General features: G+C 43.5%; 1 protein-coding gene across 5 annotated transcripts in view; it reads right to left on the bottom strand.

The window, feature by feature from the left end:
- The window catches only part of kidins220b (kinase D-interacting substrate 220b), a 35,391-nt gene extending 20,107 nt beyond the window's left edge, over window positions 1-15,284 (bottom strand). For 2 of the 5 annotated variants that reach the window (XM_036130551.1, XM_036130552.1), the window contains exons 1-16: window positions 15,103-15,282; window positions 11,181-11,336; window positions 10,207-10,305; window positions 10,014-10,112; window positions 8,504-8,602; window positions 8,320-8,418; window positions 8,136-8,234; window positions 6,069-6,266; window positions 5,866-5,964; window positions 4,482-4,580; window positions 4,298-4,396; window positions 4,022-4,199; window positions 3,760-3,924; window positions 2,001-2,180; window positions 1,762-1,927; window positions 60-211 (exon numbers count right to left, since the gene is read on the bottom strand). In XM_036130551.1, the coding sequence (XP_035986444.1) occupies window positions 60-211; window positions 1,762-1,927; window positions 2,001-2,180; window positions 3,760-3,924; window positions 4,022-4,199; window positions 4,298-4,396; window positions 4,482-4,580; window positions 5,866-5,964; window positions 6,069-6,266; window positions 8,136-8,234; window positions 8,320-8,418; window positions 8,504-8,602; window positions 10,014-10,112; window positions 10,207-10,305; window positions 11,181-11,312 (1,963 nt within the window). In that variant the 5' untranslated portion in view covers window positions 11,313-11,336; window positions 15,103-15,282. Of the gene's footprint in view, window positions 1-59; window positions 212-1,761; window positions 1,928-2,000; window positions 2,181-3,759; window positions 3,925-4,021; window positions 4,200-4,297; window positions 4,397-4,481; window positions 4,581-5,865; window positions 5,965-6,068; window positions 6,267-8,135; window positions 8,235-8,319; window positions 8,419-8,503; window positions 8,603-10,013; window positions 10,113-10,206; window positions 10,306-11,180; window positions 11,337-15,102 lie in introns of all 5 variants that reach the window. The other 3 variants (XM_036130554.1, XM_036130555.1, XM_036130556.1) reach the window with 2 other exon arrangements.
- Window positions 15,285-21,051: the final 5,767 nt, after the last annotated feature.

Below are 21,051 nucleotides of genomic sequence, written 5' to 3'. Positions count from 1 at the left end.
GCAACCAGTGGGACGGCGCCTCATGGAGCGCCATGTTGGAGCTCCAGCTGATGTCTCACCTTGCGTCTCCTCGGTCTTGAACACGCGGAAGAGACGCGTGGCCAGGAAGCCGAACTCTCTCTCGCAGGCGTCCGACAGCGTGGCGATCATCTCCGCCATCGACGTCTCGCCTCCCACGCTGGACAGACGGTTGTAGTCCGTGAACAGGAACCTGCGGGAGAGAGCGGCGGCGCTTCGTTAGCGGCAGGAGGCGGCGCCTTCGTTAGCGGCAGGAGGCGTGGCCTTCGTTAGCGGCAGGAGGCGTGGCCTCGGTTAGCGGCAGGAGGCGTGGCCTTCTTTAGCGGCAGGAGGCGTGGCCTTCGTTAGCGGCAGGAGGCGTGGCCTTCGTTAGCGGCAGGAGGCGTGGGCTTCGTTAGCAGCAGGAGGCGTGGCCTTCGTTAGCTGCAGGAGGCGTGGCCTTCGTTAGCGGCAGGAGGCGTGGCCTCCGTTAGCTGCAGGAGGCGTGGCCTCCGTTAGCGGCAGGAGGCGTGGCCTCCGTTAGCGGCAGGAGGCGTGGCCTCCGTTAGCGGCAGGAGGCGTGGCCTTCGTTAGGGGCAGAAGGCGTGGCCTTCGTTAGCGGCAGGAGGCGTGGCCTTCGTTAGGGGCAGGAGGCGTGGCCTTCGTTAGGGGCAGGAGGCGTGGCCTTCGTTAGGGGCAGAAGGCGTGGCCTTCGTTAGGGGCAGGAGGCGTGGCCTTCATTAGGGGCAGAAGGTGTGGCCTTCGTTAGGGGCAGGAGGCGTGGCCTTCGTTAGGGGCAGGAGGCGTGGCCTTCGTTAGGGGCAGGAGGCGTGGCCTTCGTTAGCGGCAGGAGGCGTGGCCTTCATTAGGGGCAGAAGGCGTGGCCTTCGTTAGGGGCAGGAGGCGTGGCCTTCGTTAGGGGCAGGAGGCGTGGCCTTCGTTAGGGGCAGGAGGCGTGGCCTTCGTTAGGGGCAGAAGGCGTGGCCTTCGTTAGCGGCAGGAGGCGTGGCCTTCGTTAGCGGCAGGAGGCGTGGCCTTCGTTAGGGGCAGGAGGCGTGGCCTTCGTTAGGGGCAGGAGGCGTGGCCTTCGTTAGCGGCAGGAGGCGTGGCCTTCATTAGGGGCAGAAGGTGTGGCCTTCGTTAGGGGCAGGAGGCGTGGCCTCCGTTAGGGGCAGGAGGCGTGGCCTTCGTTAGCGGCAGGAGGCGTGGCCTTCGTTAGCGGCAGGAGGCGTGGCCTTCGTTAGGGGCAGGAGGCGTGGCCTTTGTTAGCGGCAGGAGGCGTGGCCTTCGTTAGGGGCAGAAGGCGTGGCCTTCGTTAGGGGCAGGAGGCGTGGCCTTCGTTAGGGTCAGGAGGCGTGGCCTTCGTTAGGGTCAGGAGGCGTGGCCTTCGTTAGGGGCAGGAGGCGTGGCCTCAGTTAGCTGCAGGAGGCGCGGCAGGAGGCGTGGCCTTCGTTAGGGGCAGGAGGCGTGGCCTCAGTTAGCTGCAGGAGGCGCGGCAGGAGGCGTGGCCTTCGTTAGCGGCAGGAGGCGTGGCCTTCGTTAGCGGCAGGAGGCGTGGCCTTCGTTAGGGGCAGGAGGCGTGGCCTTCGTTAGGGGCAGGAGGCGTGGCCTTCGTTAGCGGCAGGAGGCGTGGCCTTCGTTAGCGGCAGGAGGCGTGGCCTTCGTTAGCGGCAGGAGGCGTGGCCTTCGTTAGCGGCAGGAGGCGTGGCCTCTGTTAGCGGCAGGAGGCGTGGCCTTCGTTAGCGGCAGGAGGCGTGGCCTTACCTGACGGGCAGGGCTCTGGTGCTCTGCTCCGGCAGCTCCGGCGGGTTGACGAACATCAGCCTCAGCAGCAGCTCCAGGTAGCCGACGTGACGGGCCAGCCGGGTGCTGATCAGCCACGCCCAGGTCCAGTTGTCGCCCTCCCGCCGCCCGCCGAAGTACACGACCACTGCGGAAGACGGACGTCCCGGTAAAGCAGCGGTTAAAGCGCACAGAGCCACAGACGCCAGCGGGAGCCTCACCAAAGAACAGGTAGAGCAGCGCCAGCAGGCTGAGGGACACCGCCATGGCCAGCTTGGGGTCGACGGTGAAGCCGAGGACGATGGCGACGGAGCCGCAGAAGAGCAGCGAGAGGAAGACGACGAGCCAGGAGAACTGGAAGAGCGGCTCGATCTGCTGCCCGGCAAACGTCTTCATCTCATCTGAGGAAGAGGAGGAAGAGGAGGAGCGTTAACTTCTGTTTCAGCTCAAACCAACGGAAATCCTGCTGTCTCTCCACTGTAAATAACTGTTTAATCTTCCTATTTACATATATGCATTATAGCATTTTATTTAAAATGTTGCTTTATCATATTTACCGTATGTTTCAGACCATAAGGCGCACTAAATATTGTGTAATATCTCTCCTCCACGTCCACAGCTCTCTATCGTCTCTGTGGGGAGGACAGAGCAGCTGGACTACACTGCTCTGTTTCTAACATAAAATAAACTTTTTATATTTAATTAACTTACTATGTTTATTGTTGCTAGCGCGTACTCCAGGCTGCCTTACATGAATGCACTTCTAGTTTAGACATTACAGTCAGGCAGTCTGGTAGACAGCTCAGGGGTCCTCAGGTAATGACACAGTGTACCGTAATGCTCCTAATATCCATTGAGTGGAGCGGCTTTGTTGCTAACCAAAGTCATATTTACACATTTTAACAGATTTCTGAGCTCATTGTACCGCATAAAATCAGTCAGTAAACACATCCGTGATCAGATATAAGGTCCAGCATCAGTTTATGATGATTTAAGGATTTAAAGTGCGCATTATTAATTAATCAGTCAAATTTTTAATTATATGTTGAATCATACCACGAAACAAAATTAATTGATGACAAATATAATTTTGTTTTCCAACTTAAACATGGAATCTCTAACTTTCTGAGCAAAGCTGGAATCAGTTTATATGTAGAGAAGAATAAAAATAACAAACTAACCAAACACTGACGTTAGATTTCTGAATTATTTCTCATAGCAGAAAGCCAGCAGCTTTAATTAAGGCATATCGATAAAATAGAAATCATATTGATTAATATCGATAATTATCAACAAATTCAAAACATTTGTTTTAAGTGCAGCCCTGGCTATTATACACTGTTGCTTAGCAACCTATTTTTAGATAAAAACACAAACTCTGAATTCAACCAACTTTTTTACCAAAACTGCAAGTTTTTAAAAAAGAAAAAAAGAACGTGTGCCCGCTGAACTATTTGAAGGGGGCGGGGCTTGGTTCCTGGGTCTGTATTGTGATTGGTTGGGATGATGTAATGATGTAATATTAACCTACATGCTAGAATGCAAAAGGAAGTAAAACTGTTATTCTGTTTAACTTTTTATTGACCCTTTTTTTCTATCATTGATAGAAAAAAAGGGTCAATAAGGGATGATATTTATTGTCATCCAGCTTTAAGCAGGAGAAAGTTGTTCTTTTTTTTTTTTTTTTTTTTAAATCAAGCGACATGCCAACCAACCTAGCAGATATTCCAGGTTAACGCAGCTAACTTCTCCCATAAAAAATCTTTTTAAAAGTAACTTTTATGTCACAGAAAGCTTAATAAATCCAACTTTTCGTTCCACCGTTACCATTTAAAAAGTTCCTCCTCCACCTGCAATGAATCATGGGATAGATTTATCGATGAAGGAGACACCGGACCCATCCTTCGCATCGGAGGAAAAAGGACGACCGGTAATCTGAGTCACATATGACGTTATTTGCCGACCTGACGGCGGACTCACCCTCCAGCTTCTTGAGCAGGAAGGACTTGCCGCTGCCCCACTGGGCGTAGAGCCCCACGCAGATGGGCGGCTGCATGGTGGGCTCGCTCAGGATGTCGGCCAGAGCCGAGCTGTACAGGTCGTAGCCCAGCATGTCGCCGTCGGTCTCTGTGGGGGACAGGTGACCTGGAGGGGGTGGGGGGGGGCACAGGGCAGACGTTTAGGAGCCTGGACTCATTTCTCCCCCCGGATCAGGAATTAAAAACGTGAATAAACGTCGTACGAGCCCCGAAGATCTGAGTGAGGATGCTCTTCTGGTGGCTGCAGTCGATGTTGTACGGCGTCTCCCCGGCCTTGTTGGGCCGGTACAGCAGGCGGCCATCTTTGGGGTTGCGGAGCAGCAGCTCGGCCAGGCGGCGGCTCCGGCCGCGGATGGCGATGTGGAGAGGCGTGTCTCCCTTCTGGACAAACAGGACAGAACAAGAGTTACTGACATGATTTAATGTTTCCATAAACCAGAGGGACGGCGGGCGGTCCAGTCGCTAACAGAGGCGCCCACCTTGTCCACCGCCGACACTTTGGCTCCTTTGTCCAGCAGCAGCTCCACGATCTCAATGTTTCTCATCTTCGTGGCTTTGATCAGCGGCGTATCTCCGTCCTGACAGGCAGAACAAACGCAGATCATCAACAGATCCTTTAAACTGGACCAGGCGCTGAAGCTGGAGCCCAGCAGCCGCGCTCACCTTGGTGCACGTCTCGGTGTCGGGGTTACACTGCAGGATGTCTCTGACCATGGTGGCGTTGCCTTTCTCCACCGCCCAGTACAGCGCCGTCTTGTTCTCCTGCAAACACAGCGGCGCACCGTCATGATAGAACAACGCCAACCAGACACGTTTAAATCCACCGAGGAGCGGAGCTGGAAAGTGAGCCTGCAGCCAGCCGTAAGACAGATTTAGCCAGAGTTCATCCAGGATCAGAAATGTTCTGATGAAAATCTGCAAGAGGGATCATATTTCTCCTATTTTAGCTTCCCTTCATTGGCTTCCTGTTAAATCAAGAATAGAATTTAAAATTCTTCTTCTAACGTATAAAGCCCTTAATAATTAAGCTCCATCATATATCAGAGCTCTGATTACCCCGTATGTTCCTAACAGAGCACTTCGCTCTCAGACTGCAGGTCTGCTGGTGGTTCCTAGAGTCTCTAAAAGTAGAATGGGAGGCAGATCCTTTAGCTATCAGGCTCCTCTCCTGTGGAACCAACTCCCAGTTTTGGTCCGTGAGGCAGACACCCCGTCTACTTTTAAGACTAATCTTAAAACTTTCCTTTGTGACAAAGCTTCTAGTCAGAGTGGCTCATGTTACCCTGAGCTATCTCTATAGTTATGCTGCTATAGGCTTAGGCTGCTGGAGGACATCAGGGTCTATTTCTCTCACTCTGCTGAGTTCTCCTACTGCTCTCCAATCTGCATTGTTTGTTGTTATTTCAGCTTTTAACTTTTTTTTCTCTGTCATTTTTCTCTTCATAGAAGGTACACCTGGTCTGGCGTTCTGTTAGCTGTGACATCATCAGGGGAGGCAGATCATCCTCTATTACCATCTAACATAGAAAGTACTCCTGGGTCAATGTGAGCTTCTGAGCTTTCTGTGTCTCTGCTCTGTCTTCTCTAAGCCCCAGTGGGTGGAGGCAGATGAGCGTTCACACTGAGCCTGGTTCTGGTTCTGCTGGAGGTTCTCCTCCCTGTTAAAGGGGAGTTTTCCTCTCCACTGTCGCTTCATGCATGTTCAGTATGAGGGATTGCTGCAAAGCCACCAACAATGCAGACGACTGTCCACTGTGGCTCTACGCTCTTTCAGGAGGAGTGAATGCTGCTTGGAGAGACTTGATGCAACCTGCTGGGTTTCCATAGAGAGGAAACTTTCTCACCAACCTGGAGGATCTGATGGAGTCTGACTTTGGAAAGAACCTTGATGATGATGTGAATTAGTGCTATATAAATATAATAGAAATGTTAATTTTTATGGATTTTAGTTTTTTCTCCATCTAACCCTTTTATTTTATATCATATTAACAAGCTGCAGCTTAAAGGTTCATATCCATGTCTGAGTAACTGCAGTGTTTCTCCTCACCTGTCCCCGGATGTCGATGTCGGCGTACTTGTGCAGCAGCGCTCTGACGATCTCCACGTGGCCGCCGCGCACCGCTCCAATCAGAACCGTGTCGCCGCTCTGCAACACACAGACGTCTGTCAGGCCCCTCCCCCCCGCCGCCGTGCAGCAGCGACCTCTGCTGGTCGGCAGGGGCGGAGCCTTTTTAAAAGACGGCGCCTCACCCGGTCGGGGATGTTGACGTACGTCCCGGCGTCCAGCAGGTCCTGGACGATCTCGGTGTGGCCCTCCTTGGCGGCGATCATCAGCGCCGTGTTGCCGTCCTTGTCGGTCATGTTGACGTTGGGGTTCCTCTTCAGCAGCTCCTTCACCACCTCCGTGTAGCCGCCCTTCACGGCCACGATCAGAGCCGTCATGGAGTTCTGAGGAGACCGCAGGTTGTTGTTTCAGCGCGTAAAAACGAACCGGTCGGAGCGACGCTTCAGCAGCGGAGGTGAGAAATCCACATAACCGCGGTAAAATGGACGGTTTAGAACAGTTTCCCCTCTGACCGGACATGTATGCCGTAAAAGTCGACTAAAACTCAAAAAAATCTGTTAGGATCAAAATCTAAAACATAAATGAGCACGATAACCTGGTTTCATGAGTGTGTGACGTGTTAAACTAGTATTCAGTGTTCTTTGGTACAAACCTGCCATCAATTAGGAAGAGTCCAATAAAACACGAGCATGATGATGCTAGGCATGTCACGTTGCCAAATATGCTTTCATCACAGAGACGTAACGTAAAAAAAAAAACACCCCGCCGTATTTCATAGATACCACGGCAGAGCGGAGGCTGGAAAACGCTGAGAGGCCAGCAGCAACGCTAAAGCAGCTGCAGGATCTTGCAACAAAGGTCTGGATGTTTTCTACGAGTCACGTAAATGTAGATTTTAAATAACCGTATTTTTTAGACTATAAGTCCCACTTTTTTTATTGTCTGGCCGATCCTGCAACTTATTTAAACATTTTAAATGGTAATTCATACTGACCAACATGAACCAAGGAGGAAACGTTACCGTCTATAGCCACTAGAGGGCGCTCTAGGCTTGTGGAATATATTAATTTAAACATTAACTTATAGACAACAAAGACTGAACACGTTTGTATGTTGTTTCTCTGTTTCAGTATCATTTATTCAGCAGATCGTTGCATGGAGCAGCTCTAAGGAACCAGACAGAACCTGTTATCAGGCCATCTGTGAAGCTAATAGCAGCTAGCGCTAGCTTACAGCTCTGTTGTCTGAGTGTTTTACAACTTTGCTGATGAACATAAAACTTTATGTTGCTCTGAAACATCCGTGTCGTACTGTTAGCTTAGCATATAGCACCGCTACCCTCACGGTCTGATTTCAGTGTAATTTTGACAACTTTCAGCGTCATTGTCTCGTTACGCTGAAATGCACTGAATAAGATCTGCTGGATGTTGTGCTAATTTACTCCATTCATCCTCCCAGGTATGTTCCAGGTTATTCAGCGGCTGGGGATGCAGCTGATTCATTTAATAAATTGTCTTACCAGGTTAAATGTCACTTTTTAGTCTTGAATTGTGTGAAATAAATATCTAAATAAATGCGTATAGACCGGTGTGACTTATAGTCCAAAAAATACGGTAGTCTGTTTTGTCTCTGACAGTATTGCACTAAATTAATTCCCTGAATTTGACTCACAAACAGCTGGAATCCCTTATTCACGTTGTTAACTCCGTGTGCCGCTGATATCCATGTCTTTGGTACAGTTTGTTTTATGTAGTCTGGATTCAGGCAATGTATTAAAATTCATAAATCATTTTAGAAAGCTAAGTTTTAGCTCCAAACACATTTAATCACTATTTTTAATAACTTTTGTCTTTGTCTTGGTAAAAGCTCTCCTACAGCCTGGGTCACAAATGTAAGGAACAAATATAAAAATTAGACGATGACATCTGTTTCAGGGTGGAAGAGGCCAAAGAATGACAGCGTGGAGGATTTGAAGGTTTGGACCGAACGAGAATCAAGAGACGTCCCGCAAAATGAGAAATCTGGAAACTTTATCAAGACTCAGGACGATTACAGCCTCTGAAATGTGTTCCAACAACCACTGAGGACACTTATCCAATCAGGAAGTTTAACTTTTTCATGTTTTTACATCTTTCTCCTAACGAACATGTTTGGGTTTCAGTCGGTTCCTGTTTTATAAACGGTTTTTAAACCCTTCACCGCGGTTGGCTGCGACCGCTGGATGCGTTGCCGTGGTAACAAGAGCAGCGTACCGCCCCCTCCTGGTCGACGTCGGCGCCTTTCTCCAGCAGATGCATCACGCAGTCGTAGTGGCCCTTCCTGGAGGCCCAGATCAGAGAGGTGGTGCCGTACTGCAACACAAACACGGGCGCAGAGGGAGGTTTTAGGTTCAGAGGCTTCAGAGGAGGCGAGAGCTTCGTTCTCCGTCTCTGTCACCTTGTCTGAACAGTTGACTTTAGCTCCGTGCTGCAGCAGCAGCTGGACGATCTCGCCGTGTCCTCGTCCTGCGGCCCAGATGATGGGATACACGCTGTACTGCTCAGAGAGGAGGGAGAGGAGAAGGTGGGAGCCTGCGCTGCGGCGGCGGCGTGAGCGGAGGCCGCCTGTGAGGCCGCCTTACCTGTCCCGTGGTGTTGGGGTTGGCGCCGTTGTCCAGCAGCAGCTGGGTCACCTCCACCCGTCCCTTATAGGCCGCCCACATCAGAGCCGTCCAGCCGCCCTGGAGCCCAGAACCAAAACTTAAAACAAACATCTACAGGGCGTGCAAACTTTTCAGTACATGGGCCAAAACTGTCCAGTCAAAAAAAATCCACTTTTTGTTTTTTAAACCAAAAAAAAAAAGTTATGTTAATTTATTTTTACCTGCTCTACAAAATATGATAATTTTAAATAAATAAATTAGTCAGATTTTTTGTAGGAAATTAATGTGTAAATTATTGTGGATCTAGGGCTGAACGATTTTGGAAAATAATCTAATTGCGATTTTTTTTTCTTAATATTGCGATTTAATGCAATTTTTTTCAAGTTTAATTTATCATGTGTTTTTAAATATATACAAACAACGAATGAATTTGTTTCCTCACCGTGCAGATCAGGTGCTAAAAGAGCCACAGCATCTAAACCTGGAGCAGAAATTATTGTTTTCTGCCTATGATTTATTTCAACCAAAATTGCAATTTTGACTTTTCTCCACATTAACCACAAGCAACAAAAATGGCCTCTAAATAAAGATTTTTGTAAACAAGGATTATTTTAAACAAGAACTTTTAATATTTCTATTCATCAGAATATTATTCAAGAGAACAGCTTTTAACTGATTTGGACATCAATCCTTGTTGAACATAAAGTGCAACCAACAAGCAAGTCTATGTATTAAACTGATTGACCTGTACTTAATGCTATGTATGATTATATAAACTCTAAAACAAGTAATAAAATTAGATTATCTCACTGCTGCAACTGTCTTCCCTTCCATGTGGAGGCAAACCCACTTTAAACATTTTACCAACACCTAATGGACGTGTCTAATTCCCTAATTGTTACATAGCCAAAAATTGCAGACCTCTGTGATTTGGAAATTGCGTTTTTTTAAATCGCAATTATATTGAAAATGCGATTTATTGTTCAGCCCTAAGTAGATCAAAATTAAAAAAGGGGTTTGCTCATTTGTTGTATTCATCCAGTTTCTAAATTATTTTGAATAATTTAATTTGACTCACTAACAATAGTAAACTTTACCTTTTTTTGGTCTAGCAATATAAAAACAGTATTTGGGTCAGTTGTTGCTGTAATGAACCAATTTTAATAATTTAATTCAAAGCAGATTTAATGCACCAAAGTCTGTATTTCAATGATTAAATGTCACTGGATTGATGTTGCTATGAAATTAAAGAGAATCTTAAAAGTCTGTTTATTAAAAGATGAAAACTTTGTGCTGTGCTTAACGTTTTAAATAGTAAGATTTTAACTTTTCTGTAATAATTTTGCCCTCATTAAAAAAACTAAAATATTCCATCTGCATCTGATGCCACCCAGAATCAGTGCAGGGGCCACAAATGGCCGCGCTGCGGACACGCCTGCTCTAAAACTGATGTATTAGAACTACATTTCCCATGAGCCACTGCTCCCACCATGTCTCTGTGCTCGATGTAGGCGCTGTTCTCCAGCAGCTCCTTCACCACGTCCAGGTGACCCTCTTTGGCCGCCGAGATCAGAGCCGACCAGCAGTCCTGAAAACACACACACACACAGAGGGAGGCGGTGTAGCCACGGAGACGGCTGCTAAGCGACGGTGTCCTAGCAACCACAGAGAGGTTCGCTCACCACGTCGTCCAGGTTGACGTTGGCTCCCCTCCTGATGAGCTCCTGGACGATCTCCAGGCTGCCCTGCTCCGCCGCCAGCATCAGCGGCGTCTGACCGTTCTGGACGCAGAGAGAAGGCAGGAAGTGAAGCGGACACGGGTCAGAACCGGGTCAGAACCGGGACAGAACCGACAAAAACAAACATGGAACACGGGTCAAAACAGAGAAAAACAAAACAAGAAAAACAAAAACGGGTCAAAACCGACAAAAACAAACACTGAACCGGGTCAGAACCGACAAAAACAAATGGGAACACGGGAAAATGGGTCAGAACCGACAAAAAAAACCTGCATGAAAGCTGGCCAGCAGTATTTGGATTAAACGTCATTACAGACAAAACAAAAGCAAAAACACAGGAAAAAATTTATCCAGATAAAAGCAAGAATAAAAATATTGTTTAACTAATTCAAATACACTAATTAATAAAATAAAGTTAAAAAAATAAACGAACAAACACACAAATATATACATTTGGTTGATTAATTAATACACATGTAAAACTAAATATAAATAAAACAATCTTAAAATTATATCATTCCAAATATTAACTAATAAACAGAATGAAAGGAATGTTTTTGAATAATTTATAAATTAGTAAAAAATAAACAATACCGTACCATCTTCATTTATAAATCGGTTAAAAACGGCAGAAACTAAGTGCTGCACATCGCTACAAACATTAAAAAATAAAAAAAATAAAAAGATCATGTCTGGAAAAAGCTTAAAAGAAACAATAAAACCAATTAAAAATGAAAACTAAGTCTGGCTAAATTGCCAAATGGTGGGTTTTAAGGCGAGGACCAACAAGAATAACAACTGTTTTGTTTTAATAACTGAATAAATCAATGTTATGCAGAACTACATCCTCCATAACTGGCACAGCTGATATTATAGAAACACGCTGACAGCGGCGGCTGAGGCCGGGCGCTACGTACGTCGCTGCGGCCGTCCACCTCCTTGAAGCGGTCCAGGTGAGCTTTGAGGGCGGCCAGGTTCTCCTCCTCCACGTAGCTGAAGAGGTTCTGGATGGCCAGGGTGGTCATCTTGATGGAGGTGGTGGTGTCCATGTCTGCGGCGTGTGGCTCTGCTCCCTGCAGGACGGACAGACGGAGGCTTTAACACGCTGACAAATGAGAGGACAGGATGGGGAGGGGGGGGGGGGGGGGGGGGCGTCCTGCAGCTTCAGTCAGACCTTCATCCTGTGGACCAGCGCTGACCTCAGATCAGCCTGCAGCCTCTGCTCGCCCGCTGATAAAGCGCCTCACCTGACTGAGAGCGGGGGTGGGGGCGGGGTCTCGTTCTCCATCAAAGGCAGCCCAGCCGTCGCCATGACAACCGGCACGTCTGGCATACAAAGAGGGAGGACAGGGAGCGGCTGGATGCTCAGGTCTGTCGCTGCAGGAAGCAGCCGGCCGTCTCTGAGCGTTTAGGTTTTATTTTGATTTGTTCTGGACTCGTTCGTTTCCACTAATCAGTTCCATCTCTGCTCACCTGCCGTCGTTCACCTGCCCCACTGAGCCACTCACAGCCAGATCGTCACTGCAGATTACTGGAGACCCGCCGGGGTTTCTCCACCTGCATCTCCTGGTCTGTTTCTGCTGTTTTTCAATCAACACCTGAGTAAAATTTAACTCTGGAGCCAAGAGACAGAAATGGCTCAGGATGCGATCTGCCGTTGTCTATAAAAGGCTAAAAGTTTTAATGAAATTAACCGCCAACAGAAGGATTATCTCTGTAATTATCTCTGTAAACAAAAGGTTCTCAGTCATCCAGGTCATTCCAAAAAAAGTTAGAAGAACAAAACAACTGGACTTTTTCTCTGAAGTTTCAAGATATTTCGCTTCCCATCCAGGAAGCTTTCTCAATTCAAAATGTCTGGAGTAGTGTGGAGCTCCAAGCTTTATATTATGCCCAACAAAGGCCTTGTAACTGCTTAGATAAAATGCAAATTAAGCCGAAACTGGTCCACCCCTTTAGTAATTGGGAGTCGTTAAGGTCGTTAATGGCCTGGTTTACAGGAGAGACGTTGTGATCACCTGCATGGAGGAGAAGCTTTCTGGATGGGAATTAAAACGTCTTCAATCTTCAATAAAAAGTCCAGTTGTTTTGTTTTTTTACTTTTTTGGAATACCCATCCACCTTGTTGGGGGGGGGGGGCTTTGTTGGATTGTAGGACAAAGTCTTTAGAGAATCATCTAACACCCCAGTGAGGAGGCCACTCTCTACCTTTTGCAGAATCTTTAGACTTTCCTGGCGAACGTTCACCAAACTGAACACTTTGAAGAACTCTGCCCACTGCTTCCTCCACCAATGATAATAAAATATATTGTTTTTCCCAAAGAGGAACAGCAGGAAGCCGCCTAGCAGGCGTCTCTGAGGAACGTACGGACCAGAGGTTGATCCTCCTGGTGGTAGCTGCCTCTGCCTCTCATGTTCTAGTCAAAAGTATCATTTAAAAAAAAAAACAGAGTAACAAAAAAAGTGTTTTAACTTCTTCACAGAATGTGACTGAGGTGGGTTTGAATGAAACATTTTCTGCAGCAGGTGTGTAAATCACGGCAGATCCATTAGCTAACGAGGCTTTTACACATTTCACGTATCAACAGACGGCCGTTCAGCCTGCAGATCAATTTGAGCTCCATTAGGAAAAAAAATTTACAATAATAAATCGTCTATTCTCAGCAATAAGAACCAGGTTTGGGTCGGCCTTTCTTTAAAAACGCTGGCTGTGTTTAGGTCATTTCAATAAATTAATTAAAAGCAGATTTTTGCCCTAATAAATTAAAAGCCTCCATCTGAATCAACCACCAAATCATTCTTGAACTGCATTAGGGAGACGCACAGAGTCAGTGCACCCCTGGTGTAAATATTATTCAGCTAATGTTAATAAATGAATGAAAAGCAGATTTTGCCCTGATAACTGGTGTAACTGCTTGAGGAACGACGGCAGAAAGTCAACAGGAGGCTCCACCTGTCCACCTGCAGCTCCGGTACCAGCGGGTCTCCTTATCAGGTTAAAACGCTGCGATAAGGAGAAGACGTGGAATCAGCAGATAGAAGCAGGAACTCTGGGCGTTCAGACCTGCAGTCTGGGCGTTAACCGGCGTTAATGGGCGTTAATGTGCGTTAATGTGCACCTGATGCAGGGAGAAGGAGAAAGTACAGCAGGCTTCCTGTGAAAGCTTCAAACGCTGCTATTCTGAGGCCTTTATGTGTCTGGACCCGTCCTCCTGTCACTACATGAGACAGGAGCCACTTTAGCTCAGTTTTAACATGTAATCAGAATCTCAGGGCCTTTAATAACGGCAGGAAGATAACGAGCACCCTGCCCCCCCGTCCGCCTCAGTCTCCCTGCAGAAAACCTTTCTAACAGAGGCAAGAAGCTTCCTGCAGTGAGAGAAAAGTGAGAAGCAGACGCCTCAGCCCAGCAGAGACAGCTGCAGCGTGGCAGTAGACCACAGAGTCATCAGCGTACAGGAACATTTTAATATTTTATATTTTACCTGTTTACATCAGCGGAAACCAGAGGAGAAAGAAACCAGAGCCCTGTGGCTCACCGCATTTTAGGTCGTCTTTATTTAATGTCAGCAATGAGGTTAAACTGTAAATATAACGTTCGCCTCAACTGTGTTTAACCTTTACATTTAAGATAAAACTAGTCCCAATGAATTATATAATTTCATGGCTCTTTAATCATATTAAATATTAGAACATTCTGTGTCTGTAAATACATTTATTTATTTATTTTCTGTTTTCTTTCTTGACAGAAATAAATAAATTATTGTTTTGAGCAGATGTATTTATATAGAAACGCTTAGGGCTGCACAATTAATCACATTTGTAATATAATCACACACAAAAAATGCCTGTAAATACATTTATTTAAATTTTTTTCAGTTTTATTTCTTGACAGAAATAAATCAATTATTTTTATGAGCAGGTGTATTTATATAGAAACGTTTAGGGCTGCACAATTAATCACATTTTAAAAAGCATTGAAGAGGTTTGCAGTTTTTGGCTACGTAACAATTAATGGGTCAGACATGCCCTTAAGGTGTCAGTAAAATGTTTAATGTGCTGGCAGTCTTTCCAAGGCATTTACTTTGTTTATATCAATATCATAATTATTGTATCAATCAAAATTAAGAAATATATCGTGATTTACGTTTTTGGCCATATCGTCCACCCTTATTTTGAAATATGGGAAATGTCATATAACCTTTCATTGAATAAAGCTATATTGTGATATATATTAATTATTCTCCATCCATCCATCCATCCATCTATATATATTTTTTATTTTTTTATTTTTTTATTACCACATATAATAACCCAATCGGAACACTGGTTTAATTTCATCCTGTGTCTTTTATCGAAATGTGTCGTTAATGTGAATAAAAATAATTTCGGTAGTTTTTATAATATATAAATGACCGAAGCCAGCAGAAAGCAGTTGTTGCTTTTAGAACCGACATTTCCTCCTATAATGACTGTCTGGTCCTGGTCCTGGTCCAGGTTCTGGTTCTGGTTCCGAGCCGCCTCGCCCCGTCCTTTAACAACAGCCCCGCTGTCATAGCGGTGATATATGGCCGCCGTAACCCGAACAACCTTCACGCTGTCGGACACTTTCACCGATTCACCGCCGGAAAGACCCAAACAGCGCAGGAAAAATAAAATACAAAATAAAAACATCAAATTTAAGTTAAAATAATCAAATTAACGGCAAAAAAAAAGCCTAGATCAAGGCGGAAAATAGCGACACATCAGCGGGAATCTGGTCCATTCCGACAGATTCCTCAACGACAAGCTGATCAATAATTCATGGGTGGCAGCAGGAGGAGGATGCTGAGCGCTTACCTTCAGAAAATAACAGGTTTCAGGTTCGCTGGACCGGTTCCGGTTCGGTGCTGAGATTCTAGGAATGTTCCCCGGGCCTGTTTTCGGATGACAGACTGCGGCTATTCTCCATCCCTGACAACAGCAGCCATCTTGATCGAAACAACAAGCGAAACAACAGCGGGATCCAATCACAGCCCGCCGGTGCGTCAAGCGCGAGAACTGGACTTCATTTCCGCTCAATCCTGTCAAAATAAAAGCTGTTTCCGGTTAAACTTGATTTCAACCTGATTTCTGCCGGATAATTTCTACCTTTGAATTAACGCCATTCCACTAAAAATATGAACTTAAAAATATATTAAAAGAATGAAATATGAAATATAAAAAAACGTATATTGAACTGCTGAGTGACATTTACTGCATCCATATATCCATGATGCATATGTGTCAAATATTCAAAACAAAATAAACACATGGTGTGTAGCCTAAGAGTTTTTCTCAACTTCATACTAATGAATTATTTATTTTACCTATGATGCTTAAAACACTTGTATATGAATTAACGTATACAATGGAAGGCAATAATTTAACTCGATTTTATTTATATGGTGCTGATTCAAAACACTTCATCTCAAAGCATTTTACAAAGTCAATTCAATAAAATCATCCAGACAGTTTGGTTAAAAGGTTTACTGTCTATGGAAACCCAGCAGTTTGCAGCATTTACTCCTCCTGAAAGAGTGTAGAGTCACAGTGGAAGGCTGCTGGCATTGTGTCGTTGACTTTGCAGCAATCCCTCGTACCGACAGGGGCGTTGTAAAGGGAGGAAAATTAGGACGATTCCAAGGGCCCCAAAAAGACAATTTACATATATAAATGTGAGTTTTTAGGATGATTTAGATTTTTTTGTCATTTGGCCCATAATTCTTGGTGACACCCCTGCATACCAACATGCATGTAGCAACAGTGGAGAGGAAAACTACCCTTTAACGGGAATAAACCGCCAGCAGAACCAGAAAGAGGCTCAGTGTGAACGGTGATCTGCCATGACTGACTGGGGGGGAACACAGAGACTCCAGACAGGGCAATCACACAAAGAAACAACTAAAAAAGCCTTGAGACTGTTTTCAGGTCTAGATGACTGCTTTTTGCATTAAAAGCTCTGACAATGGTCATGTCTAGGAGAAAAACAGGGTTAGATTCTGAAAGACAGGCCCAACTCTATCATCTATAACATGAAGTAGTTGACAGCAGTAGCTCAGTCGATGAATCCTACCTCCAGGGTAGTGTCACAGCTAAACAGAATGCCAGGCTAGTTGTAACTACTGTAGAGGGGAAAAATTTGAAAATAACAAATAATGCAAATTGGAGAGCAGTAGGAGAACTCAGCAGAGTGAGATAAATAGACCCTGATGTCCTCCAGCAGCCTAAGCCTATAGCAGCATAACTATAGAGGTAGCTCAGGGTAACATGAGCCACTCTGACTAGAAGCTTTGTCACAGAGGAAAGTTTTAAGATTAGTCTTAAAAGTAGACAGGGTGTCTGCCTCATGGACCAAAACTGGGAGTTGGTTCCACAGGAGAGGAGCCTGATAGCTAAAGGATCTGCCTCCCATTCTACTTTTAGAGACTCTAGGAACCACCAGCAGACCTGCAGTCTGAGAGCGAAGTGCTCTGTTAGGAACATACGGGGTAATCAGAGCTCTGATATATGATGGAGCTTGATTATTAAGGGCTTTATACGTTAGAAGAAGAATTTTAAATTTTGTTCTTGATTTAATAGGAAGCCATTGAAGGGAAGCTAAAATAGGAGAAATATGATCCCTCTGGTTGATTTTCATCAGAACTCTTGCTGCAGCATTTTGGATCAGCTGAAGGCTTTAAACTGCATTTTGTGGACTTCCTGATAGTAAAGAATTACAATAGTCCAGCCTTGAAGTAACAATTGCATGGACTAGTTTTTCAGCATCACTCCTGGACAGAATGTTTCTAATGTTGGCGATATTCCTGAGGTGAAAAAAGGAAACTCTGGAAACCTGTTTAATATGGGATTTAAATGACATGTCTTGGTCAAAAATAACACCAAGATTTTTTCTTTATCAGCAGAGGCCAATTTAATGCCATCCAGATTAAGTGACTGATTAAGAAGTTAATTATTTACAAGACTCTGGTCCAAAGATGATGCTGATGAATATTACCAGTCAATAATAATGATCTAGCATCATCAAAAATACAGATCAGGCTTTATTGGTGTACTCTGAACCTTTGAGAGACACGTGCCATAATGTATTTAATTTCCAAAGTCTCCAGATGAGCAAAGCTGACAGACTTTTAGCCTAACGGCAGCAGAAGGTGGTAAAAAGAATTTTTGTAATTTTTTTTCTCCTTCAAGTTATTTACTACTTTTTGTTGGTCCATCACCTGAAATCCCCATAAACTACATTGACATTTATGGTTGCATTTGGACAAAATGTGGATCAAGTTCAAGGTGTGTGAATACTTTTGCTTACCACAGCATAATGTCTGATTATTTGGTGTTTTAAATGTTTAATGTTTTGCAAGCATCGGTGAATGTTTGTCTTCTTTGAATCTGTTATGAATGTAGATGATCATCCATGCAGTAAATCCTCTTATCTTCATTAGCTCAGTGCATTAGGAGGAACTTTGCTTGGTGTCAGTTTGCTCAGGTCTAAAGTTTAAAGGTCTTATCTCAGGAAAGTACAAGTGTAAGTATGAGGCCGTTGTCTCTAGTCATTACAGAGATAATCCTTCTGACTGTACCATCTCAGAGCCGTTTCTCTGTATATTCCTAATTATGTTGGTTAAGTCCTGTTATTCCATCCATCCCATGTTGTATTTATATATTTATATGAGTTTATAATTTATTTAATATCAACAGATAACAAAATCTTTGGCTTTGAGACTACTGACATCACTCTTCAAATTAATGTGCTGTGTAGTGATAATTGCATTACCTGGAACACTTTCAGAGTAAAAAAAGAATCCAACATTTATTCACATAATTTACAAAACAAGCCAAAGAAAAATAAACAGACAAAACAAATGTATGTTAAAACTACAAAGATGGGTGGCTGGTTTTTAATCATTGTATTACATAAACATGTTCATTAGCAATCTCATCTTTTCAACCAGGAGTCTTGATAGAAACCTAAAACAACAAATACAAATGTAGAAAGAATAAAACTGAAATATTCGGAGAAAGATTCAGATTTCTTTCTTTTCATAGAAAAAAGACAAAGAAAACACTGGCTTTTTTGGATGGGAAGCACGGACTGATTGTTAATACTCAGAGTGGTTTAGGCAGAAAAGGAAATTAAATTGTTTAGACAAAACTAAAACCAACATTCTGTCTGCAGAGAACATTTACAGTAGGGTCATATAACCATCTTGTTGGATTCGTACTGCATTCCAGTTGTCTCAAAAATTAGAAAACCTGCTAACTGTTGTGCTAAGCAACAAAGCTAACAGCTATTAGCAAGCCAACTTGCTAACATTGTTTCTATCGATTGATTGATTGAGAGTACAAATAAACAACTAACTATTATTCGTTAATTGAAGTTTATGGTCAGGTGTAGGATACTTCCTACTTTCGAAATTGGATTGTGGCTTTTTTTCTTGGGAAATTTCAGTTGATTTTTGAGTGGAACACAGTATCAGCTAGCTCAAGTAGCTAACAGTTATCACCTGCTAGCCAAAACATTAGCCAACCCGAAGCTCCAAGATATACAGAAAGTAGCTATTTCAGCACAATCGTTCAGCTAAGCTCAATGTTAAAATAAATTAAGTAACAAAAACTACCAGTAAATAAATGTACACATGGATCAGTTTGCTAAATAAATCCAAAAATAAGTAGGCTAATTGTAGCTAAATTAAACCCCTAGTTAGCATGAAAGTAAAGTGTTCAGTACAGGAGATTTTTTTTTTTTTACATACTGATCATCTTAAAATTCTACTTTAACTGTTTTACCTGCACTTCATTACCTTATTTTAAACCAAGAATAAAAAAAACAACATATAAATTGTGTGAGTGTAATCATTCTCCGTAGGTTCTTACAATAAAATCTGACAGATCCAACTGACAATAACCCATTAGAATACTTTTAAGACTGCTCTATGAAGGTTATGAAAACCTTTATGCAAGGTTGGCTGTACTCTTCAGCAAATGTTCCCTGAACATTTATCGAACAGTAATGGAGGGTAGTTGAGCATTCCTTGAACGGTGCTATTTTTCTCTCCCAAAGAGAACATTGACCTATGAAACCTATGAAAATCATGACCACAGCGTACTTTCAACTTAGATCACGGCCAATATTCCATTAACCTTACACAAATGTAGAAACTGGTTAGTCAGGAAGTGGCATGTTCTTTTAGTCTTGAGGGAAATACACTTCTTTTTATTTATGGCAATAACATTTTTATATACTTCTGGTGTATGAATCGTAATTCTCTTCGGACAGCTGTATAAACTGGTATAATACTGCTTTATGGTATTTTTGTCTCTTCAGACATATGGTCGAAGAAGTTGACTTTTTTTTCTTTTTACCCATTTCCTATGTTTTGCTGGTGGAGTTGTATGCAGCTAACAAAACTCACCTAATTGTACCATCTTTGCATTTGGGTTAGAAAAAAAAACTGTCAGCACTTTAAAATCGTCTTTTTACTGAAAAGTGCTTTATAAATAAACTCGCCTTGACTTGTCAAAAAGGATTTTCTCCCCAGTAGTCCAGATATAAAACTAAACCATCACCGGAACAAACATTATCCTTTTTCACCTTTAGAGCACATATTTAATTATTTTTGGTGCCAGAAAACCTAAAAATCTGGAAAGTACCAAAAAGAATGGCAACTGGCCTTTCTAAGACTTTTAAAAATGAATTAGCAGATTTAACACAAACTTCTATTTCAGAGCAGGCCTTTTGAGTCTCTTAATAAACATTTTGTAATACTGGACACTGAGCAATGATCTAATGTCTAGAATAACCAGAATGCAAACGTTTAATGCTTTGCACAAAAATCGGATTGTATTGTTGTCAATAAAAACGTTTCTATTATTCTATTCTGAAGAAGTTGCAGCTAAGAGGATTAATCATAATCGGCAAACCTTCTGTAGACATGGAAGTTTAACAGCCGTATCGGCTTTCTCTCCCTTTCCATATTGTGAGTGGCACATTCTCCTCAATAATTGCCATACGTGCCAATTGAATTTTCTAAATTAAAGAAGTGTTTCAATTTACATTCAGCAAAATTATGAACTAAATTGGTTTAAAAACAATAACACATTATCATTTAGTAATAAGAATGTCAATAACAGACAATGTATCTGCAAATCAAATCAGTTTAACCACTACAAAACACAATTAACCTAAAATTCACTTAAACCTACCTTAATTTACCTCTGTATATAACATTACACCAAACCACTTAATCAATTTAGTTTTAGTCATAACAACCAAACTGTGTTTGTTTGTTTTTTTTCATAACTATATGTGTTATATAAGAGTCAATTTGAAACCTTGTTTCAAAAACGCCACTCACAATACGTCTTTGTCTTCGAACTCTGGCGTCCAGTCTTCCATGTCTATGGTTTTACCCAAAATAATTATCTGCCAGACCAAGCAGCTTCTTCCAAGTGTCTGAGCTAAATGCAGTAATGAGACCGAGCCTGAGTGGCGTAACAAACCGTCCTGTGAAGGAACTGAAAATTAGCGTTTTGAGCTACAAGCCCAGAACCAACTGGAAAAGAAAAACCATGAAACATGCCGTTGAACAGAAATGCAATCTCAGCTCCATTACAGTTCTTTTTCAGTTAATGTTTTGAAGGTTTAGTTAAGCCGTTTATCAAACCGCGTCTTCTTTTTTAAATGAAACATCAGCAGGAACTTTAAACCAAACTTACAAATGTAAACACATTGAGACAGTTACCAGTTCTCCTGCAGAGCAGCGCTTTTCC

This window comes from Fundulus heteroclitus, unplaced genomic scaffold, assembly GCF_011125445.2.
Source record: "Fundulus heteroclitus isolate FHET01 unplaced genomic scaffold, MU-UCD_Fhet_4.1 scaffold_36, whole genome shotgun sequence".
Classification (NCBI taxonomy): Eukaryota; Metazoa; Chordata; class Actinopteri; order Cyprinodontiformes; family Fundulidae; genus Fundulus; species Fundulus heteroclitus.
The sequence above is the reverse complement of the archived record's forward strand: the minus strand, read 5'-3'. Positions and strand labels throughout refer to the sequence as shown.